This window comes from Panthera uncia, chromosome B1, assembly GCF_023721935.1.
Source record: "Panthera uncia isolate 11264 chromosome B1, Puncia_PCG_1.0, whole genome shotgun sequence".
NCBI lineage: Eukaryota > Metazoa > Chordata > Mammalia > Carnivora > Felidae > Panthera > Panthera uncia.
Genome location: NC_064811.1, coordinates 175,995,190 through 176,014,308, shown reverse-complemented (window position 1 = coordinate 176,014,308; position 19,119 = coordinate 175,995,190). Strand labels below are relative to the sequence as shown.

Below are 19,119 nucleotides of genomic sequence, written 5' to 3'. Positions count from 1 at the left end.
ATATCAAGTAATGTCTGAATCATATATGGAATTCATTTTAGTTCTAGTTCTGAGAAATTCAATAAATGATAAATCCCATTAAGAGTTCTGGTTAAATGATAAAACCCATTAAGAGTGGTAGCCCCAGATGTCTCCTACAGCTCAGAGATCACCCAAAGTTCCCCACAAGTGCAGAAGATAAATCTTCTGCATTTTTCTGATACAGGTATGACTTCCACATATGCCCTTAGTCCCTGCTGCTCCAAGTTGCACAGAATAGGGAGCCTGTTCCTCAGTGTAAGGACCCAAAAAGAATAGTATCACTTGTTGGCATCCAAGGGGGCCAAGAATAGACCCACCTAGTAACAGTTGGTGACAGGCTCCGAATTAAAGGTGAGGGCTGAAGATGTTAGCTTCCAAACTGGGCTTTATAAAACTTAAAACAAGTAGCTGACCAAAAAAGGAGAAATATTTTTTTTCACAACACAAAAAATAATTACAAATAGTTAAAAATAAATAAAGGAGGAATGAACTTGAGAAAATAGGTTAATCCGACATAAGGAAGTGGAGGAAGCAGAGACAGACAACCTATACCTCTTTGCACTATTTCAGAATAAATAAGTACTTTTTTATATCATGATAACAAACCCAAATAATAGGAATATTTTACACTTAGGGAGCTCTTGGGCAAGTACTATGATAATCTTTGTGCAGCATGTTGTTGAATCCTCATAAATAGCTCTGAGATGTAGATATTACTTCTACCCTTTTTCTTAGAGATGAGGAAACTGAGCTCAGTTCTAGAAACTTGCCCAAAGTCACAGAACCCATTGGCGACAGCAAGGAACCTAGTACTAGTTCATATCCACCTGTATCTTCTATTTCAGTCTTCAGTCTTGAATTCATAATTTGATTACTTATTTTTACAGCATAGCTTTTTATCTCGTTTAGTGCCACTACAGCACGTAATAAAAGGCTGTGCAAATAATGGATACTTAAGGTGTGTCTATTAACTGATTCACTAGAATGAAGCGTAAGAGGATGAGGATCTCAGGGCACGTTACTAATGGCCAGGCATTCCAGAAAGGGGGTGGGGGAAAGGTCATCATTGAAGCGTTTTAAGGAGAACAGTGATATAGTAATAAATTTTAGCATGGCTGGCTGCCTTGGAAATGCCCATGAGATACGAGAGAAGTTTTTTGCGCACCAGCAAAAAAACCTGTAATTCAGGTTAGAAAAATAAGGACATGAACAAAATGAAAAAATCCATTATGAATCTAACATTGTTCACCAAGAAAAACAAACAGCCATTCTGAGTCAATTGTTCCCTGAATAAGTCACCTGTCTTGAGTATCATGTTTACTGAAAATAAGTCTACATGTCTACGGTGCTCCTTAATTGTGAACTTTCATTAACCAGACTTTAAAAAAAACAAGCTACCTTGAATAGTATTTCTAAATGGCTACCATATGCAACTCACCATACTTTTCAGTAAAGTAATAGTTTGGAAAAACTCACAAATCGATTTTTGAAGAAGTTACAAATACACAAAAAGGAAGAAATAATGCAATTTTTCTAGTGAAATTTATGAACATACTCAGCTACTTCCACAATTCTCTTTCCAGAATTACTAAGGTCGAGCATAAAATTAGATGTTTTAAAATATATAACTTAACAAATTCACACAAATAGAGCAACTTACAGCAAACGTCACAAAGTAGGATTAATAAGATATCACAATTATATAAAGCCATGTAAAAGGTAAAATGATTATGCCAAAATGGTAACTTCAATTAAACATTGTATTTAGCACTGAACTTTCGTAATTACAAAGTTGGGAAGGGAGACATGATTTGTTAAATTTTGAAAGGAATTCACAACATGAAAATATATCTAAAGGATATTGAGTTCTGTCGTGAATAATATCTTAATCAGTGGATTTGTTGGAAATGCAGAAGCATTAAAATTAAGAACTTCAATAAATGCTGAGAAGAGTTAAGTCAATGTGACTCAGCCATGGGTTTTTCTGTTTATGTAGCTTACAAAAAACAAAACAAAGCAAAAAAAATGACTTCCTTTTCAAATGAGTATAATAATTAGCTTTCTCTTAAGCCATGTTTCCAAATAAAAATGGCCTCAGCAAGAGTTTTGTCAGGAGCTGGACAGACTTAAAATGAATATTTGGCTATCTGAAGTGAGCATGGAATGAGAATCAGATTCTGTACTTTGTTGAAGAGGAACCCACCAACTTTAAATACAGGAAATGTGAGTATGTTCAAAAAGAAAAAAAACAATTTAAAGGTTAGAAGCCCAACTTACATTTTTATCCAGACAGACAGGGTTATCCCACCTCTGCTCAAGGGTGTGATCAGCACCAAAATATCCCTTAAGAATCAACTTCATCTTTGCTTTAAACCCTTACACAACTATTTTAAGCCAAGACCGCAAATTTCTTTACCACGGAATATAGATAAAGCTATGGTTTCAGTCTGCAAACCTGTAGGGACAGTTGTTAAAGTTTGTGATCTTGGCCAGGAAGAAAAAACTTTCTCAGTATGGCTGACAACTTTTATTAAATAAGACATGTCAAATTCTTTTTGGAAATAAGGATATACAACATAAATTACATTTCTTGGGTAATTTCATGCATTTATTTCACTCTGGTCACATACATGTGTACCCTGAAAAGAGTTCTCATGCTAGCATGTTGTCTCTTCTACTGTACCTGAATTTCCATTATCTTCCATTGAGTGATTCAGAGACTAAGTTAAATGGAAATTATGAATGCTAGAGGGTGAAACCTTGGTGAGCTTTGACTTCACCAGTCTTATGAATAATGATATAGCAGACAGTGCTTTAAGACCCAGACTCTACTCTACTCCCCATTTGGCCATCTGAAGATCTGTAACATTGAGCAAGTCACCAATCTCTCTGGATCTCAACATCCTTATAGGAAAACTGACAGAGAAAGAACTAGATCAGTATTTCCTGATATATGGTTACATAGACTACTGGTGTACATCAGCTGATACAGAGATAAATATTTTAAATTTGAATATTTATTTTCATGTGTGTTGTGGGTAATATCAAAAACTCAAACCCATAAATTCATACATTTTATTTTTATTATTTCGAATAAGTCAAATAAAAAGGATATTTATTTCAATTTAATATTTAAATTTTATTAAGGGAATAATTTATAGGCGATACATATATATAGTTAAAATTCAAAAGGTGGTATTTGAAGTACTTACTTTGGGAAACACAACTAAATGATATCTAAGTCCCCTTCACTATGAAGAGCCTATATTTTTAATAAGAGAATAATGACTGTCAGAGAAATACTTTGTAAACCAAAACAGACGATATCAGATTGCCAATCAGACACAGCTTTTCAATGAACTTCTTTGTTCAAGTGGGAGCAAATAGAAATCATTGACTAGTTAACAATATCCCAGACTGGAGTGATTTCAAAAGAGTCTTTAAAGAAAGAGATGGAAACAAACCCATTTTTCAATGTACCTTCTCTTCTTTTATGTTGTCTTTCATGTCTTCCCAAAAATGTGAATCTCCAAACTCTTCCTGTTGCCCATTGTGCCCACAATAGGCTCTTGTGCCCTCATCTGAGACAGAGACTGTTCCTTCACTGATGGTTGTTTTCCTGCAATTTCTGAGGACATAATTACCCGTTTTGCAATTTGTCTGCAAAATATTTTTGTGGGAACAAAAGTGAATGTTTTTAAGGAAAAGGAATAAATTACTTTGCCACTGATTCTTGCTATATTTAAACAGGCAAATGAAGCGAATTCCTATAGAACAAAACAGAATATCCTACGCATTTCTGAGTGAACATGTCTAAGAAAATATGCAAAACAAGCACAACCTATAAAGAGAGAAAACGCAAAATAAATTGTAGTGCTTTGTTGTTTACCACAAGACAAAAAAAACAATTTTTTTTCATAGAATGTAAGATCTTTCAGTCTATCATAGCTGCCCATTGATTGAAGGATTGCCTTTCAAAGGGCCTTCTTAATGGTAGTGTCCTATGGTTCAGATTCCAAAGAACTAAGTGAAAAAATAATTTATGTAAGTGAGGGACATGGCATATTAATAAAAATAGCACATTAAAGAGGAAAAATCATACTCCGTTTCTAACTAAAAGCATCAAGAAGAAATTAGATCAACTAAAATGTTTCAATTGTCATCACACAAAAACGAATTCGGATATGACATCTATTACTTATAGTACTGTTTGTTAGCAGCTTCTGTGTGGTTGGTGTAAGTTTCTAAAAGGTGTCCAGCTGAGGTCCCTCCTGTAAGAAAGCCATTCTAGCAGTAGACCAAGAGAATCAACATATGTCTACAACATTTCCGGAAGGCATGTCAAAACCAGCATTTCCCCCAACCACGTTTCACGTCAAAAGCATAAACAGACACACACACAGTCTGAGCTCCCACACACAGCTTTAAAAGACCTCAGTAAGACAAAGAAAATTATTTTCTCCCCTTTTACTAAAAAGTTTTCTCTTTAGTGGCTTTTTAAAGTTGAGTTATAAAACCAGATCAATTTAAATGAAAATCTTTACTTGTGGGGAACTCCTAGAGGGTCAGTATAGCCATTAAAAAAAAAAAAAAGATTGTTAACTTATCATTTGAATATCACAAAGAATAACAAGACCGCGAATGATTTTTTTTTCCCTCTCATTTGGAAGTTATTAGTAGACTTCCCTTTGTTCCATTAAGAAATGAGAGAAGAAAATATGAAGTTACAGTGAACCCATATGGGCAGCAGGAAAATCGTATTTAATTGCTTTATTGCCAGAAATGTTAAATCACTTCCTGAGGATATAGTTCAAATGAAACATATGGCAACTATTAACAAAAACCCCTAATGAATTCAAAAATATGCTTTTTATAGGAGCTTTCTCATAAGCAACAGTCATGCATGTTATTTAAACCATATATATGAATATGTATTTGCTATTTTAATTCCACAAATGTTTGCTGAACACCTACTCTGTATCAGTCTATACAGCCACTTTGCACGGACTGTCTTGTTCCCAGTGCAGGAATAGATATAACACTATAGAACCCCAAGACATGAAGCCCAAATCTAGCCATGCCTCTTCTCTGAAATGAAAGGCAAAAGACATCTTCTGATGTCTCCTTCCCAAAAGTTCAGTGCCTCCTTCCCAAAAGTTCAGTGCCCAAGAAAACCATTGCATTTGTACCCGGGTAGTCCTAATTACCTACTATCTACCCCCTCCTTTTAATGTCCCCCCCAGCGATGGTGCTAATCATTGCCAGGGAGCATTCACTGCATGGGAACTATTCTCTGTTGTCATGTATCTCCTTCAGTTGGATTGTGAATTCCACAAAGAAGAAGACTTTGCCAAGGGTTTCTGTACATAGGATGATGTGAGGCATGTAACTTAGGAATCAACAAATAGCTCAAATTAATTGAAAATGAAGTGTCAGCATTTATAAAATTTACTCATAAAGCTTTCCTAGAGAGACAGTTCTCCCTCAAATTCAAAGATAAATCAGCTGAGAGACTTTCAGCTGTTATGGCTGGGTACATTAAACTTTGACTTTCCTTTCTTTAATCACACAGTTATGTCATGGAAGGGAGCCTTGGTGGCTTAATTAATCATGCAGAACATGGTGAGATTCTAAAGTAATAGGCATTGGCTACATGGAGACTAAAATATTTTTGCTTTATAGCACAACTCATTGCTTAACATTTTATTAAATATTTACTTATACGTGCTCAGTTATATACTTTGTAAACAAATAGAACAAAATAGGAAGAAGGCCTATCACTGGTCAACCTGTGATTTGGGGCAACACATTCACTTTGTCTTAAATGCCTTGGCTATAAGAAGAGAGAGCTTACTTAGATAATTTCTAAATATCTCACATAGATATTTCTGCACACATATTTCACGATCTTGGCGTTTTATCATGGAATCTCTCCAAATCTTTCTCCTCCTTTGTTCCAGAAAGACTCTGATTAGTATTTTGAAACTCAGTGTTAATGACCTCAGAGGCCAGCATGCCAGTGGTTGTATCCTGGCTTCCATCACTGACTGTGACCTTGCATAAGTTACTTTCCTTTCCAGGACTCCATGGGGTTGTTCTAAGGATTCAGTGAGTTTATGCAGGTAAAAGCTTAAAACTGTGCCTTATCCATATTCAGAGCCTAGTAAGTGTTAGCTACTTTTTCCCCCTGAGGCACTTTCTCCATGAACGCCTTTTAACTGCTTATCACCAACATTTGCAGTCTTGTCACTGGGAGGGTTTCTGTTCCTTCTCAAAAAAGGTACATAAGAAGTAAACAAATATCACCAAAACTGTACAATAATTTTCCCGTAAGGGGGGGGGGGAGGGTGAGCGGCTTTCCTATAGTGTAGAATCTCAACAGTTTTCTTAAAGGGAAGGAGAAATAGATGGTCCTGCTATAAATGAAAGGATAATGAGGAAGATAATACCTAAAGCCTATGAAATCCCTTCAGTGCCCTGGTCTCTGGTCATGACCCTGCACTCTGCCATTTACTCACCTGATATTCTCCTCATGGCTGGCTGCACCTGCGCCAGGAGGCAGAGTCAGCATTCGTGCCCAGAGGACAAGAAGTGAACAACTACGTGTAGACAGATATTAGGTCAAAATATACTTTCACTGTAGATTAATTTTACCAAAATAAAACCTCCATTTTTTACCCATAGAGACATTTTCCCCTTATTTGAAAATTGCATCATTCTCCAAATTCTGTAAGTTCCAAAGGTGAGGATCATAGCAGTTAGTCAGTATCTCACAAAGAAGGTGGTATCTTGATATTTGATATTTTTGGAAATGAAGATTGATGCTATTTCCTCCCTCTCTCTTTCCCTCTCTCTCTCCCTCTCACTTTCTCTCTGTGTCTCTGTCTCTCTCTCTCTCTGTCTCTCTCTGTCTCTCTCTCTGTCTCTGTCTCTCTCTCTCTCTCACACACACACACACACACACACACACACACACTTAAAACAAAACTAATCACCCATTTAAGCCTACTAGCCTACTTCTCTTACCCCAACTCAGGACTTTGTCCCTGAAGAGAGGGAGAGACGTCAGTTGTAGACATCTTGTTTGGTCGGTGGTTTGGGGTTAAAAGGTATGAAATCCTAGTGGGTCAGATGGATCGAAGTCTTCCAGTACAAGTTAATACCCTCATGTTTATGATATTATATACATGAATAATTGAGGTGAATGGGAACCAGAAGTTCAACTTCCTTAATTTGTTTTAGAATATCCACAGAGAGTAGAACTAGACATTTATACTTTAAAGTCTTTTGAAAACATCTCATTTTGAGCTCTGTTTTTTAAACAGTGATAGTGATAGATGATAGCTGCTGGGAATTGAACTTCTAGACCTCTCATATCGGTAAATTGACCCACTGGCCTAATGCCCATAGAAACAAACAGTAACAGCAGCTACCTTTTCCTGAGGACCTTCAACGCTTTATAGAAGCTACTACAGTTGGTCCTCTCAGTGACCCTAAGAAGTAGATGTGATTGTCCCTGTCTAATAAAGGAGGAATCTGAGCCTTGAAGAGACAAGACAGAGATTTGAAATGCCCAGACACCCACCAAACAATTTATTTTTTCTGCCTCCAAAACAGGACAAAGAAATTGAACTGTAAAAATTTTACCTAAATTCAAAAAATGTTTTTGGTTTTATTTATTGCCAACATCTTTTTCAGGGTAATAGGAGTTTTCAGAGAAGAAAAGAATTACATGATGATTGACAGTTATTATACCTGGATCTAGTAACTTTACTGATAGTTCCCCAACTCTCATTTTTATTTTTATTTATTTCCAGCTTTATTAAGGTATAACTGATAAAATTATAAGATATTTAAAGTGTGCACCATGGGATTTAATATACACATACTTTGTGAAAGAATTTCCACCATCTGTTTGATTAACACACCCATCACTTCTCATGCTTACTTTTTTTTGGGGGGGGGGGTGTGGGAACACTTAAGTTCTACTCTCTTAGCAAATTTCAGTTATCAAAAAAAATCAATTATACAATACAGTTTTATCAACTATAGTCACCATGTTACACATTAGATCCTCAGACCTTGTTTGTCTTATAACCAAAACTTTGTACCCTTTTATCAAATTCTCCATATTTCTCCAGCCCTTGGCAACATCTCTACTCTCTGATTCTAGAAGTTCCACTTTTTTTTTTTAATTCCACATATAAATGATACCATGCAGAGTCTGTCTTGGTCTGGCTTATTTCACTTAGCATAATGTACTCTAGGTCCATGTTATCGCAAATGGTGGGATATCTTTCTTTCTCATGCGTGAATAATATTCCATTGTGTATATACCGCATCTCCTTTATCCATTCATTCATTGATGGACACTTAGGTTGTTACCATATTTTGACTGTTGTGAATAATGCTGCAATGAACGTGGAGGTACAGCTATTTCCTTGAGATCCTCTTGTCATTTCCTTTGGATACATACCAGAAGTGTGACTGCTGGGTCATATAGTAGTTCCATTTTTTAATTTTTGAGGAAACTCCATACTGTTTTCCTTAGTGGCTGTGTAATTTACTCTTCCACTGACAGTACACAAGGGTTCCCTTTTCTACATATCATTGCCAACACTTGTTATTTCTTGTCTTTTTCTTAATAACCATTCTAACAGTTGGGAGGTGATACCTCATTGTGGTTTTGATTTGCATTTCCCTGATGATTAGTGATGTTGAGCCCCTTTTCATGTACCTGTTGGCCATGTGTATGCTTTCTATGGAAAAATGTCTATTCAGTTCCCCTGCCTGCTCATTTCTCTACTGCTGGGTTCTATTTAATATTTGCTCCATTTATGGTAGTTCATTTTATTCCTAATAACATTTTGATGTTTCTTTCTAGTGATAACATAATTTTTGTGGCTTTTTTTTTCAGGCTACTCCAGGTATTTCAGAGAAGGAAACGGCTGGTAAGTGGACATTTGGTTATGTTTTCCCTCCTATTTTCCTATTTTAGAATAAAATTCCATCTTCATGTAGACATTTTATTAAATATCAAAAGTGTATAAATCTCATCAATTTCTAGGCAAATGTTATGATTGAATTTCTGAAAAATCTATTTGTTTTGCTCAGAATGTAAGAAAAAAATGTGGTTTTCTAACAGAACGTTACATCATGTTAGAATAAGATGTATGCTTCCTGCAGCCTTACTTGTAACCATAACCACAACTTTTTTTCTTGAGGAAAAGAATTAGATGTTGTTTAGTGTACCAGGGAACAGCCTTTGGAAATCAATTGTCAATAATCATCAAGATTTATTTTTTCGTCTTAAATAGCTTACAATAGTAGTCACAGAACGAAGTGTACTTATTTAAAACTGATGCTATACCATCAAAAGTATAATTTTGAAGCAATATGAATGATTGTATGAGAAAATTAGAAAATGTATCTATGCTCTGGGCTATGATTATAACGCTTAGCAGTACCATGGGAAATGGATAAAGACTAAGGAGAAACATGGAAATGTGAAAAATTAGACTTGGATTGATAGAATCAGGTGCTTTTCAAAAATATCTTTTGATTATCCTCAGTACTGTTTTATGTTTTATGTATAATAATAAGAATAATCTTTTTTAAAAATTGAAGATATACTACCAAACTTGAAGCATATCACTTAGAAATTTGGTGTTTGTGACTTTGTAAGAACCACGTTAAAGTTTATGCTATCATCTAAATGATGTCATGACTTAAATGACCTCACACGAAAGCATTAGTTTGTCTGATAATTTTTATATGGAGGATGTTCTCTTTCTAGTTCAGTGACCTTACTTTTGCCACCGGGTAGTTTTCACAAAAGAGCTTTCATAGTTTGTATCCTTCCATGAGCTTAACTTTCCTCTCCTGTTTAGGCTATATCTGATTTCTTGACTCTAATATGTTGAAAGGTAGCCCTTCAGAACAGAAGGAAAATACTGAACTGGCAGTTTGAGAGAAAAATTGTTCAATTTAACAAGGCAGTGGTATTTAACGGGTTCATAGCATGTAGTAAATGAATTCGAATTATAGTTCCAGTGCTCTAATACCTTAAATAGATGCGTTAGTATCTAGCTGGTGGGACAAGAAATAAATGGTTAAGTAACATTTACATCACAAAGAGAAAGAAGGTCAAAGTCATGCTTTATCTTGGGTTGTGACAGTCTCTGTAATTTCCAAGAGTAGCTGCAATTTAAACAAAGTTTATAACAGCAAAGTTGCCATCTTATTCCAGAATGTCAGCAAATTCTTTTACACCCTAAGGAGAAAATTAGGATGTGAATTCTTGGCTGGGGGATGGGGCAGGGGAAGGAAGAAGGGATAGAAATGCCACTGCTTGAGGGAATGAAGAGCCAAAGAGTTACTTTTCCTTCTGCCATTTAAATAATTTTGGTTTGATAGGGAGAAGCCTTCAGTGTTTCAAGCTTCTCAAATATTTTAAAGATAGTTTTATTAGAACAAAGAACTAATTAAACAAGAAGCATAAATATAATGAAACCACCACTTTTTATCATGATCTAACCACAAAAAAAAACCAAAAACATGAAATGGTCACTCTTTAATGATTTGAGTCATTTCTATAATCCTAGGGCACCAATGAAAAGAGCTGATAAATTCCATTCCAAAAGAGGTTCCACAAGGTGATCTGTGAAAATAAGGTCTACCCATTGATACATATGACCTATCCAGGCCCCCAGATGTCTGACCCAGGATGGACTAATTTGAACAGAACCTGGCTTCTATATATTAAAACATTAGAATAATTGGAATTTACTCCAGCGTGGATTTTGATGCAGATTTCTTGAGAGTGTACTGATTAGTTTAGAAGGAAATGTAATTTTGTTTGATAATTAAAGGAAAGAAATTATTTTTTAAGAATCGGTGAATTTATGTGTCAAGATAAAGACTTATGTTTGAATATTTTATTAATAATGGTAACAGATTCGACAATTAAAAGAGAATGACTTATTTCTAGTTTTAAAGGACTATAATGGCCTAAGCAAACTGGTTCTTGTATTACTAAACTTTATTATGCCCCATTTAAAATATTTTCAGTTATATACAAATGTATTCCTCTTTATGAATCTCTGTTTTTAACCTCTGCTAGACAGAAGAATGGCAGTGAAGGCAGAGGACCTACTCAATCTTCTGAGGGTTAATTGAGCTCTTAAATAGGATTAAGCTTCATTCCCACCCTGAGGCCTGTCATTTTTTTTTTTTCTGTCTTGTTAAATGAATGTAGCCTATTGTTCCATATTAAGAAAGTCTATTTTTAATCTGTGTGACCTCTCATCCAAGCCAACTGGAACCAATCCCACCAGGCCTTGTGAAGCTCTTAAAAAAAAGAAAAAATCATTTTGGGTACATTCCATTAATAATTCTTGAGATACAGTTGTGTGGTTGTTTCTGTGTGTGCTTTAAGTAGACATCTTCTATTCTGATCCATGTTGCTATGTAAATACAGCCTGGTGGAATTAATCTTGCTGCTCATCTTCCACCTTGTGATGACAAAAATCTCCAAGGGGAGACACTTTTGAAAGAGCCTCCTGTTGGTTCATTCATTCCAGAAATACATATCGAGCAGCAACATACACTAGGTGTCTTTTTAGGTTCTATCAAGGAAGCAGTTTATGAATAAGGCATGTTCCTTTCCCTGAAGGAACTTAGTCTCAATGTTTTATTGGGCCAGCATCTTCCTTTTCCTCTTCTCAATTGAGAATTTCTTAAACCACCTTATTCAGAAAGCTTACCAGGAAAAGAATCAAAGTATCAAAATGTATGTTCTCAGGATCTGAAATGGGGTGCAATTAATTTATTTTAAAAAATCATAATTAATCACATAAGTATTCGTGTGTAATTGTATCCAACACATAGTATTTTCATATAACTCCCTTATACCACCAGCATCTGTATTGCCCCTAAAGAGTGGGCCCAATGCCATTGGTATACTTTCTAGCACATCTGCTTCCTATCTGTGTGGCCTTGAGCAAGTTACTTAACCTCCTCATTTTCCCATTTCTAAAGTATAAATAAAGAAGCTGCCGTGTTGTTGTTGTAAGGCAACAATGCTTGGCACAAAATAGGCCCTGAAAAAATGGTAGCTGTTTTTTATGATAATTAGTTGTGCTTATAACTACCATGTGTACAAGCCAAATAGAAGCTAGCTGTGTTACTACTGCCCATGTCTGATCCAAGAGCTCTTAAATGCTTCCTCAGGGCACCAATTAACAGTTAAGCAGCCATCCATGTGGAAAAAAGAGATCACTTTCTCTGTAAGCCTTTGAGTGAGTTACTTCAGACAGAAGTTATCACAGCACACACAGAGTTGGTCATATTTTAACCTGTCGTTAGAAATTCCTGTCTCTATTAGGGTGAAGTTCTCTCTTGTGAACAGATAATCTTCAACTTTCACAGTTTGTCCATGAGAAATGTATACCCTGCATCCTATTTTCCTAGGACTATATTATCCACTACATCCCTAGTCCCTGGGGTAATTGGATAGTGTCTTCCCAATTCCCACCCTTCCTCCCTCACCCCCTACACACAGTCCTGTCAACACTGCCTTCTAATCAACCCTCGTCCCTTCTCCCTGCCATTGCATTAATGCAGTCCTCCACTTCCCATGGACTTTTGCCACAGCAACCAGAACTGGTTTCCCTGACTCAACCTGTCATTACACCAGTCTACTCTCTACACTGTCACCAGAGTGATGTTTGAAAAGCACCACCTGATCGCATCAATTTCTGCTTTAACTTTTTCCTCCTCCTGGCTCTCTACAGGGTAAGGTCAAATTGCCTGCATCATACCTGGCCATTTGTAATCTGGAAGCAGTCTAATGTATTGTGCTAGATAATGTCCGTTTTGTCACCCAGATCTACTACTTCTTGTCACCTCTGTACCCTGGAGGCTGACCAGTGTGGACAGAAAGAACCAGGGGACTTCCCACCTTTTTGTCTTCCCTATTCCTTCAATTCCCTTCCCTGTTCCTTCCCTATTCCACCAATAAGAGGAGACCGGGAGGAGAGGAAGGCAGGGTGTGACATTGGGGCTGTGGAGTTGGGTAGTTAGCCCCCATCTGTTTCCCAAGGAGTCCCTGCCAGCTTCTCTTAGGTGACTCTTTCCACACAAGTCCCAGGTACTGAAAACCATTCTCTCCTCTAGGCTTTGTGGCTTCCCTAAATTTATATATAATTCTGTTACTAAACTTTCCTCAGTTACCCAATGTAGCATCGGTTTCCTGTGAGGGGTCTCACCAATATACCTACCAATATTTTCTCCCCTTTCTCTTCCTTTGTGTTGGTTTGCTGGTTTGTTCATCCAACTTCAGCCATCTCATACAGCCGCAGAGCCCTTTCTAGCTCTGTGTCTTACTTTTGCCTGCATCATGCAACCACCTTTCAAAAATATAGATGATAGGCAGAGATAGAAAAAGAGATAAATGGCTTATTCGGAGGGAAAAAGATATGGACATTCATCCTAAATGAATATAATTTCATTTAATTGCGTGGGAGAGAAAAATGTCTACACTGGTGATTTAGAATGTGTCCTCTATTGCATAGATGCCTATAAAATTAGCATTGCATTTTAGTCACCCAAGTGTGACTGAGCATATTTGAAAAGTAGCGGTAGAAAGTAATATGAAATCTCTCATTCTAAAGTTAAATCACAGAACACCTCGCCAATTTTGTCAGAATGCATGGCAGCTCTGAAAAATAGACCATTATTATATTAACCAAAAATGGCAAAGTTTTTGCCCTGAGTGTCTTGAAAATTCTGCTTGTTTTATTAGATCCAACAATATTGTCTCCTTAATGAATTACTTCCTAAGCAGAGTTAGTCATTGATTTTTCCGTGCCCCTAGAAAACTCTGTGTTTGTTACTGCAATCTTATTGTCTTGCTTTGTGGTATGCCCTCATGTCTAGGCCATGAGCTTTTCTAGATAAGGAATATTGTCTGTGTGCCCTATAATTAAAACAGCTAATAAGCACATAAGTGAGTGTTCTGTAAATACATGTTAACCAATAAATTATAACTACAAAGATGCTTTGACTTCAATCTTAATGATTTAATGTTAATACAGTTTAAAAATTTATATAACTCACTCTCCTCCCCTCCCATTACTCCTACTACCCCTATAACTGCCAAATATTTCAGCTGGGTAATTAATTAATGGTGTTATTTGTGGACCTATCTCATACAAATATGTAAAGCGCACCATTGAGAAAGATGACTTAGAATCTGACTTTGTTTGCATTCCTTGGTCATTTTTCTTAGAATGTTTGTACTCCTGCCTTTAGGTTAGTTTGTTGGCCAGAAAATGTTAAAATCAAGATAATGAATAATTATAGGCTGAAACACTTGTGAAAGATAGCTTTCAGAAGCATATAACAGATTCACAGTCTCTCCACATTTTGTGTTGTGGCTAGTAAGGCAGAACATAGAAATCAAATACTTCTTTGTGACAAATGTGTGAGGGGAAAAATCAGGGTTTTCATAATTTCATTCCAAGTTCCTTGTAAACACACCTAATAACAAAGCCCAGACTTGGTGCCTTTTGGTATTAATTTTCTCGGCTGCCTTTGATCACTGAGAAGAGAAATACAAATGACAAAAACAAAAACACAAAAACACAAAACTGAAATGCAAAGATATTCCCCCTTTTCCAATCTGATTATCATTGCTTGATTCAGGGAATTATCCATGTGATGTATTCTGCTCTAAATCGGGTTTCAATATCTACAGATACTGGGATTTAATGAAAGAACAAAAATATGACCGCTCTATTTCAGTTTTCCTTTGAAACATTCTGCTCCATATCATGTCTCCGTTTTAGTACAGATCAGACTGGTTTTAGTGCTGTCTCACTAGACCGTAAGCATCTTGAAAGATGGAATTTCGTTTTATTCAACTTATACTCCCAATGTATGACATTACAGTAGTTGCTTGATATTTGATAAATAAATGAATAAACAAGATCTTTTTTAAAAAAAAAATCAACAAATGCTTTACTCCATACATGTAATACTCCCAGAGCCAAATGCAGAATCTTATCATTCTATTCTTTTTTTTTTTTTTTTTTTATTTTTTTTTTTTCTCAACGTTTTTTATTTATTTTTGGGACAGAGAGAGACAGAGCACGAACGGGGGAGGGGCAGAGAGAGAGGGAGACACAGAATCGGAAACAGGCTCCAGGCTCCGAGCCATCGGCCCAGAGCCCGACGCGGGGCTCGAACTCACGGACCGCGAGATCGTGACCTGGCTGAAGTCGGACGCTTAACCGACTGCGCCACCCAGGTGCCCCTTATCATTCTATTCTAAGTGAAGTGCTTTCTGTGACTGCAAAGACCCCCAGCTGTTTTACAGGCTTCGGCAGGATCTGAAAATTGTCTTTATCTGGCCAGGCTGGGCTTTGGCCAACATTCCAAACTCTTTATTCCCTTTCACTCTCCAAAAATGAATTTCATTATTTTTATACTAGTAGCTTATAAATACTCACTATGGTCTCTGTTTGCTTGCTTTTTTATGAGGAAGGAATTTAGGGTATGCCCACACATAACCTCTCAGTTTCTCTGAAACCCAATGTAAACCAATCCATGAAAAGTTGGCTGTGGTTGACTGGGCTATTGAGAGGAAACACATTAGCTTTCAGGTATCAAGGAGTTCATGAAAAATATAAGTAAGCTATTCTTAAATGCCAAAAATCTTGAATTCATAGGATATTTTTCAGTACAGGTAATTTTCTAAACCTGTTTCTAAATGTTCTGTTGGTATTTCATTTATTACCAAGTAGGAAAAGTAAATCTAGTATGTCACCAGAACCAATCAAACATATTTCCTTTCCTTCCCAATGATATTTCAAGCAGCACAGGTACGTGATAATTTCTCTTTAACGCGTTGCAATTTGAATGATTCCCCCTGTACTTGGAGTGGCCTTCTCAGGTCTCCATAGCCAAAGGTGGCTGGATCTTTCTATGACATGTAGTGATCCCTGTGATGTATTCCTGTTCATGAATTATCTTCCCTATCAGGCTCGGAGCTCTTGAAGGTATAAACGCCCTCCATTTTATCTTTGTCACCCTGCACCCAGTGTAGGATCCTTGCACAGGCAGATACCCAAACAATAGTTTTGAATCATGCATGCACTACATTAATCTTAAGTCTATCAACCACCATAACTCTTCACATGTGACGAGCTTAAAACTTCTTCCTCCAAAAAGCCTTGTGCACATTCTGTTCCCTGCTTCATCCCTTGAAAGAATGGCTATCGGGACTGGGAAGAGGGAGCGAGGAACTACCCGTGCATACTAATGAGGCAGTTTTGCATTTCGATATTTTAATTGACATTGACCTTTTATCACTAGAAAAATTAACGTGTCCTTCCAATCTTCCCTGAAGAACAATTTATTAAAAGGCCCCTTTCCATCAGTTTTGTTTTACAGAGCAATAGAAGAACTTCCACGTAGTTTGAAAATATTATCATTTTTAGATGCCCTCAAATATTTACTTTTACAGAATTCACAGTGCACAGTTTGCAGTTCAGTTACTTTTATTAATAATATGAATACATAGACAAATATGTACCCACAAGATAGTTGTACATTGATTCTACTTTCTTAGGGAGGTGCATGTACTTTGGAAAGGTACACATAACAAGTATTACTTTGACCTGAGTGTGAAATGACCTACCACTCTACTGGTATGACTGTGCTTTTCTTCTCTCACTGACCCTCCTTTGGTTTGAAGGACTCTGATTTGTTTTTCTAGAGGCAAAACTTTGAGATCAATATCTCTCCCAGATGGATGCATAAATATTTCTATTGTAGACTAAAAATCACATTTTGAGATGTGGTTTATCTAAATGAGAAATCCAAGGCAGTTATTAACAACCATAACGAATTTACTCATGTCCAAGACAAGGCTGGTGCCCATTTTGTTGTGGGAAGGCTGTGCCGAACACCAGTCTGGCTATTTCAGGAGAATGGATCATGAATTCAAAAAGCTATTTTCTCCTGATTACTGTAATCAGATAGAAAAGATTTTATAGGGCGCCTGAGTGGCCCAGTAAGTTGAGCATCCAACTTCATTTCAGGTCATGATCTCATAGTTCATGAGTTCAAGCCCCACACTGGACTCTGTGCTGACAGCTCAGAACCTGGAGCCTGTTTGGATTCTGTGTCTCCCTCTCTCTCTGCTCCTTCCCCACTAGTGCTCTGTCTCTCTCCACCTCTCAAAAATAAAGAAACATAAGTAAGTAAATAAATAAGTAAGTAAGTAAGTAAATAAATAAATAAATAAATAAATATTTTCTAGAATTCTAGGAGTGATGTTTAAGCAAAATGATCCCCTAAAGCCCCCACTTACCCACCACAATGGGGTTTTTGGTTTTTGTTTTAAAATTTTGTCTAACCAGAAAACACATTCCAGTGACTTTCAACTGCTAACATTATAAGCTTCTTTTTAATATAAATGTTCAATCAATTCTTTCCTAGGGATTTAAGGAAACTAGTAAATGGAGGATAATAGTACAGTTCTTCACTTCTTTAATTTACCTTTTTAAGTCTCTGGTCTTCTTGAATATATTTATCCAAATATTTTCCCTGCTGTGCTATGATTTCCTGAAAGGCAGACATTTTCTCTTCATCTGCATAATGCCAGCCTCTTAGAAGGTCTTTGACTTAATGTTTGTAGAATGAATGGTTGAATGAATAATAACAGCAAGCATTTACTCTGTGCCTGCACTTTCCTAAGCACTTTATAGATACAAACTCAGTAAATCCTCTAGCAACCCTATAAGGTAAGTGTTACTGTTTTCCATATTATAGAGAGGAGGCACCTGAGATTCAGAGGTTGCCTAAAATACCCAAAGTCACACTTTGCCCGAGGCAGGATTCAAAGCAAACAACACAGACTAGTATGCATGCTCTTAACTACTATGCTGTATGCTGTATGTAGTGGTTAAATGCCAAGACTCCTCAGGCTGATGAATAAATTTTTCCATAACCTGACCTTGACCTTCCTTCCCAACCTTATCTCCCATCCTCTTCTAACATGTACCTTCCGCTGTAGCCATGGTAGCAACAACACTTTTCCCCTAAATTTGCTTCTACGTAACTTGACCTATGATCCTCCTATTTCCCTTCCATAAATTAACTCCCTCAGCTCCTAAGGTCTCATTTGGGTCTCACCTTCACCATGAAGTCTTCTATGACGACTCCTGCTCATATTAATTTTATGCTTTCTGAAATATGGCCATTTTCATACTTAATGATATATATGGATTGTCGTTTTCTGTCGAGTGATTCGTCTCAGCATTGCCTCCAATAGTCTTAAGCATGTTTTTAAAAGTCACTACCCTGGACGCCTGGGTAGCTTAGTTGGTTAAGCGTTCAACTTCCACTCGGGTCATAATCTCACCATTCATGGGTTCAAGCCCTGCACGGGGCTCTGTGCTGACAGCTTGGAGCCTGGGGCTGTGTCTCCCTCTCTCTCTGCCCCTTCCCCACTCGTGCTCTGTCACTCTCTGTTTCTCAAAAATAAATAAACATTAAAAAAAATTTAAATCATTTAGCATAACGCTGTACACCTAAAAAGGGTATTTTTAATAAATAAACTTTATTTTTTAGAGCAGTTTTAGATTCACAGAAAAATTTAGTGGCAAGTACAGCTCAAATATATGACATTCGTTTAAAGGCAAAACTATGGATTTAGTAAAAAGATCAGGGGTTGGGGATAGAGAGGCATGAATTGATGAAGCACAGAGGATATGGGGGATAGGGAAGCTTTTCTGTGTGATACTGGAATGATACAGCATGTAGGAGCACCTGGGTGGCTCAGTTCGTTGAGTGTCTGACTCCTGACTTCCACTCAGGTCATGATCACAGGGTCCTTGGGATCGAGCCCCACATAGGGCTCCATGCTGAGCCTGGAGCTTGCTTAAGATTCTCTCTCTCTCTCCCTCTGCCCCATTACCCCACTCTTTCTCTCTCTGTCTCTAGAAATGAAATGAAATTAAACGAAACGAAACGAAATGAAACGAAATAAAATAAAATAAAATAAAATAAAATAAAATAAAATAAAATAAA

General features: G+C 36.8%; 1 protein-coding gene across 8 annotated transcripts in view; it reads left to right on the top strand.

Annotated features, from left to right (window-relative positions):
• DLC1 (DLC1 Rho GTPase activating protein) overlaps positions 1 to 19,119 on the top strand; it is a 550,042-nt gene that overhangs the window by 335,150 nt on the left and 195,773 nt on the right. For all 8 annotated transcript variants that reach the window (XM_049631680.1, XM_049631683.1, XM_049631686.1 and 5 more), the window contains one exon: positions 8,939 to 8,972. In XM_049631680.1, coding sequence (XP_049487637.1) covers positions 8,939 to 8,972 — 34 coding nt within the window. The remainder of the gene's footprint in view (positions 1 to 8,938; positions 8,973 to 19,119) is intronic.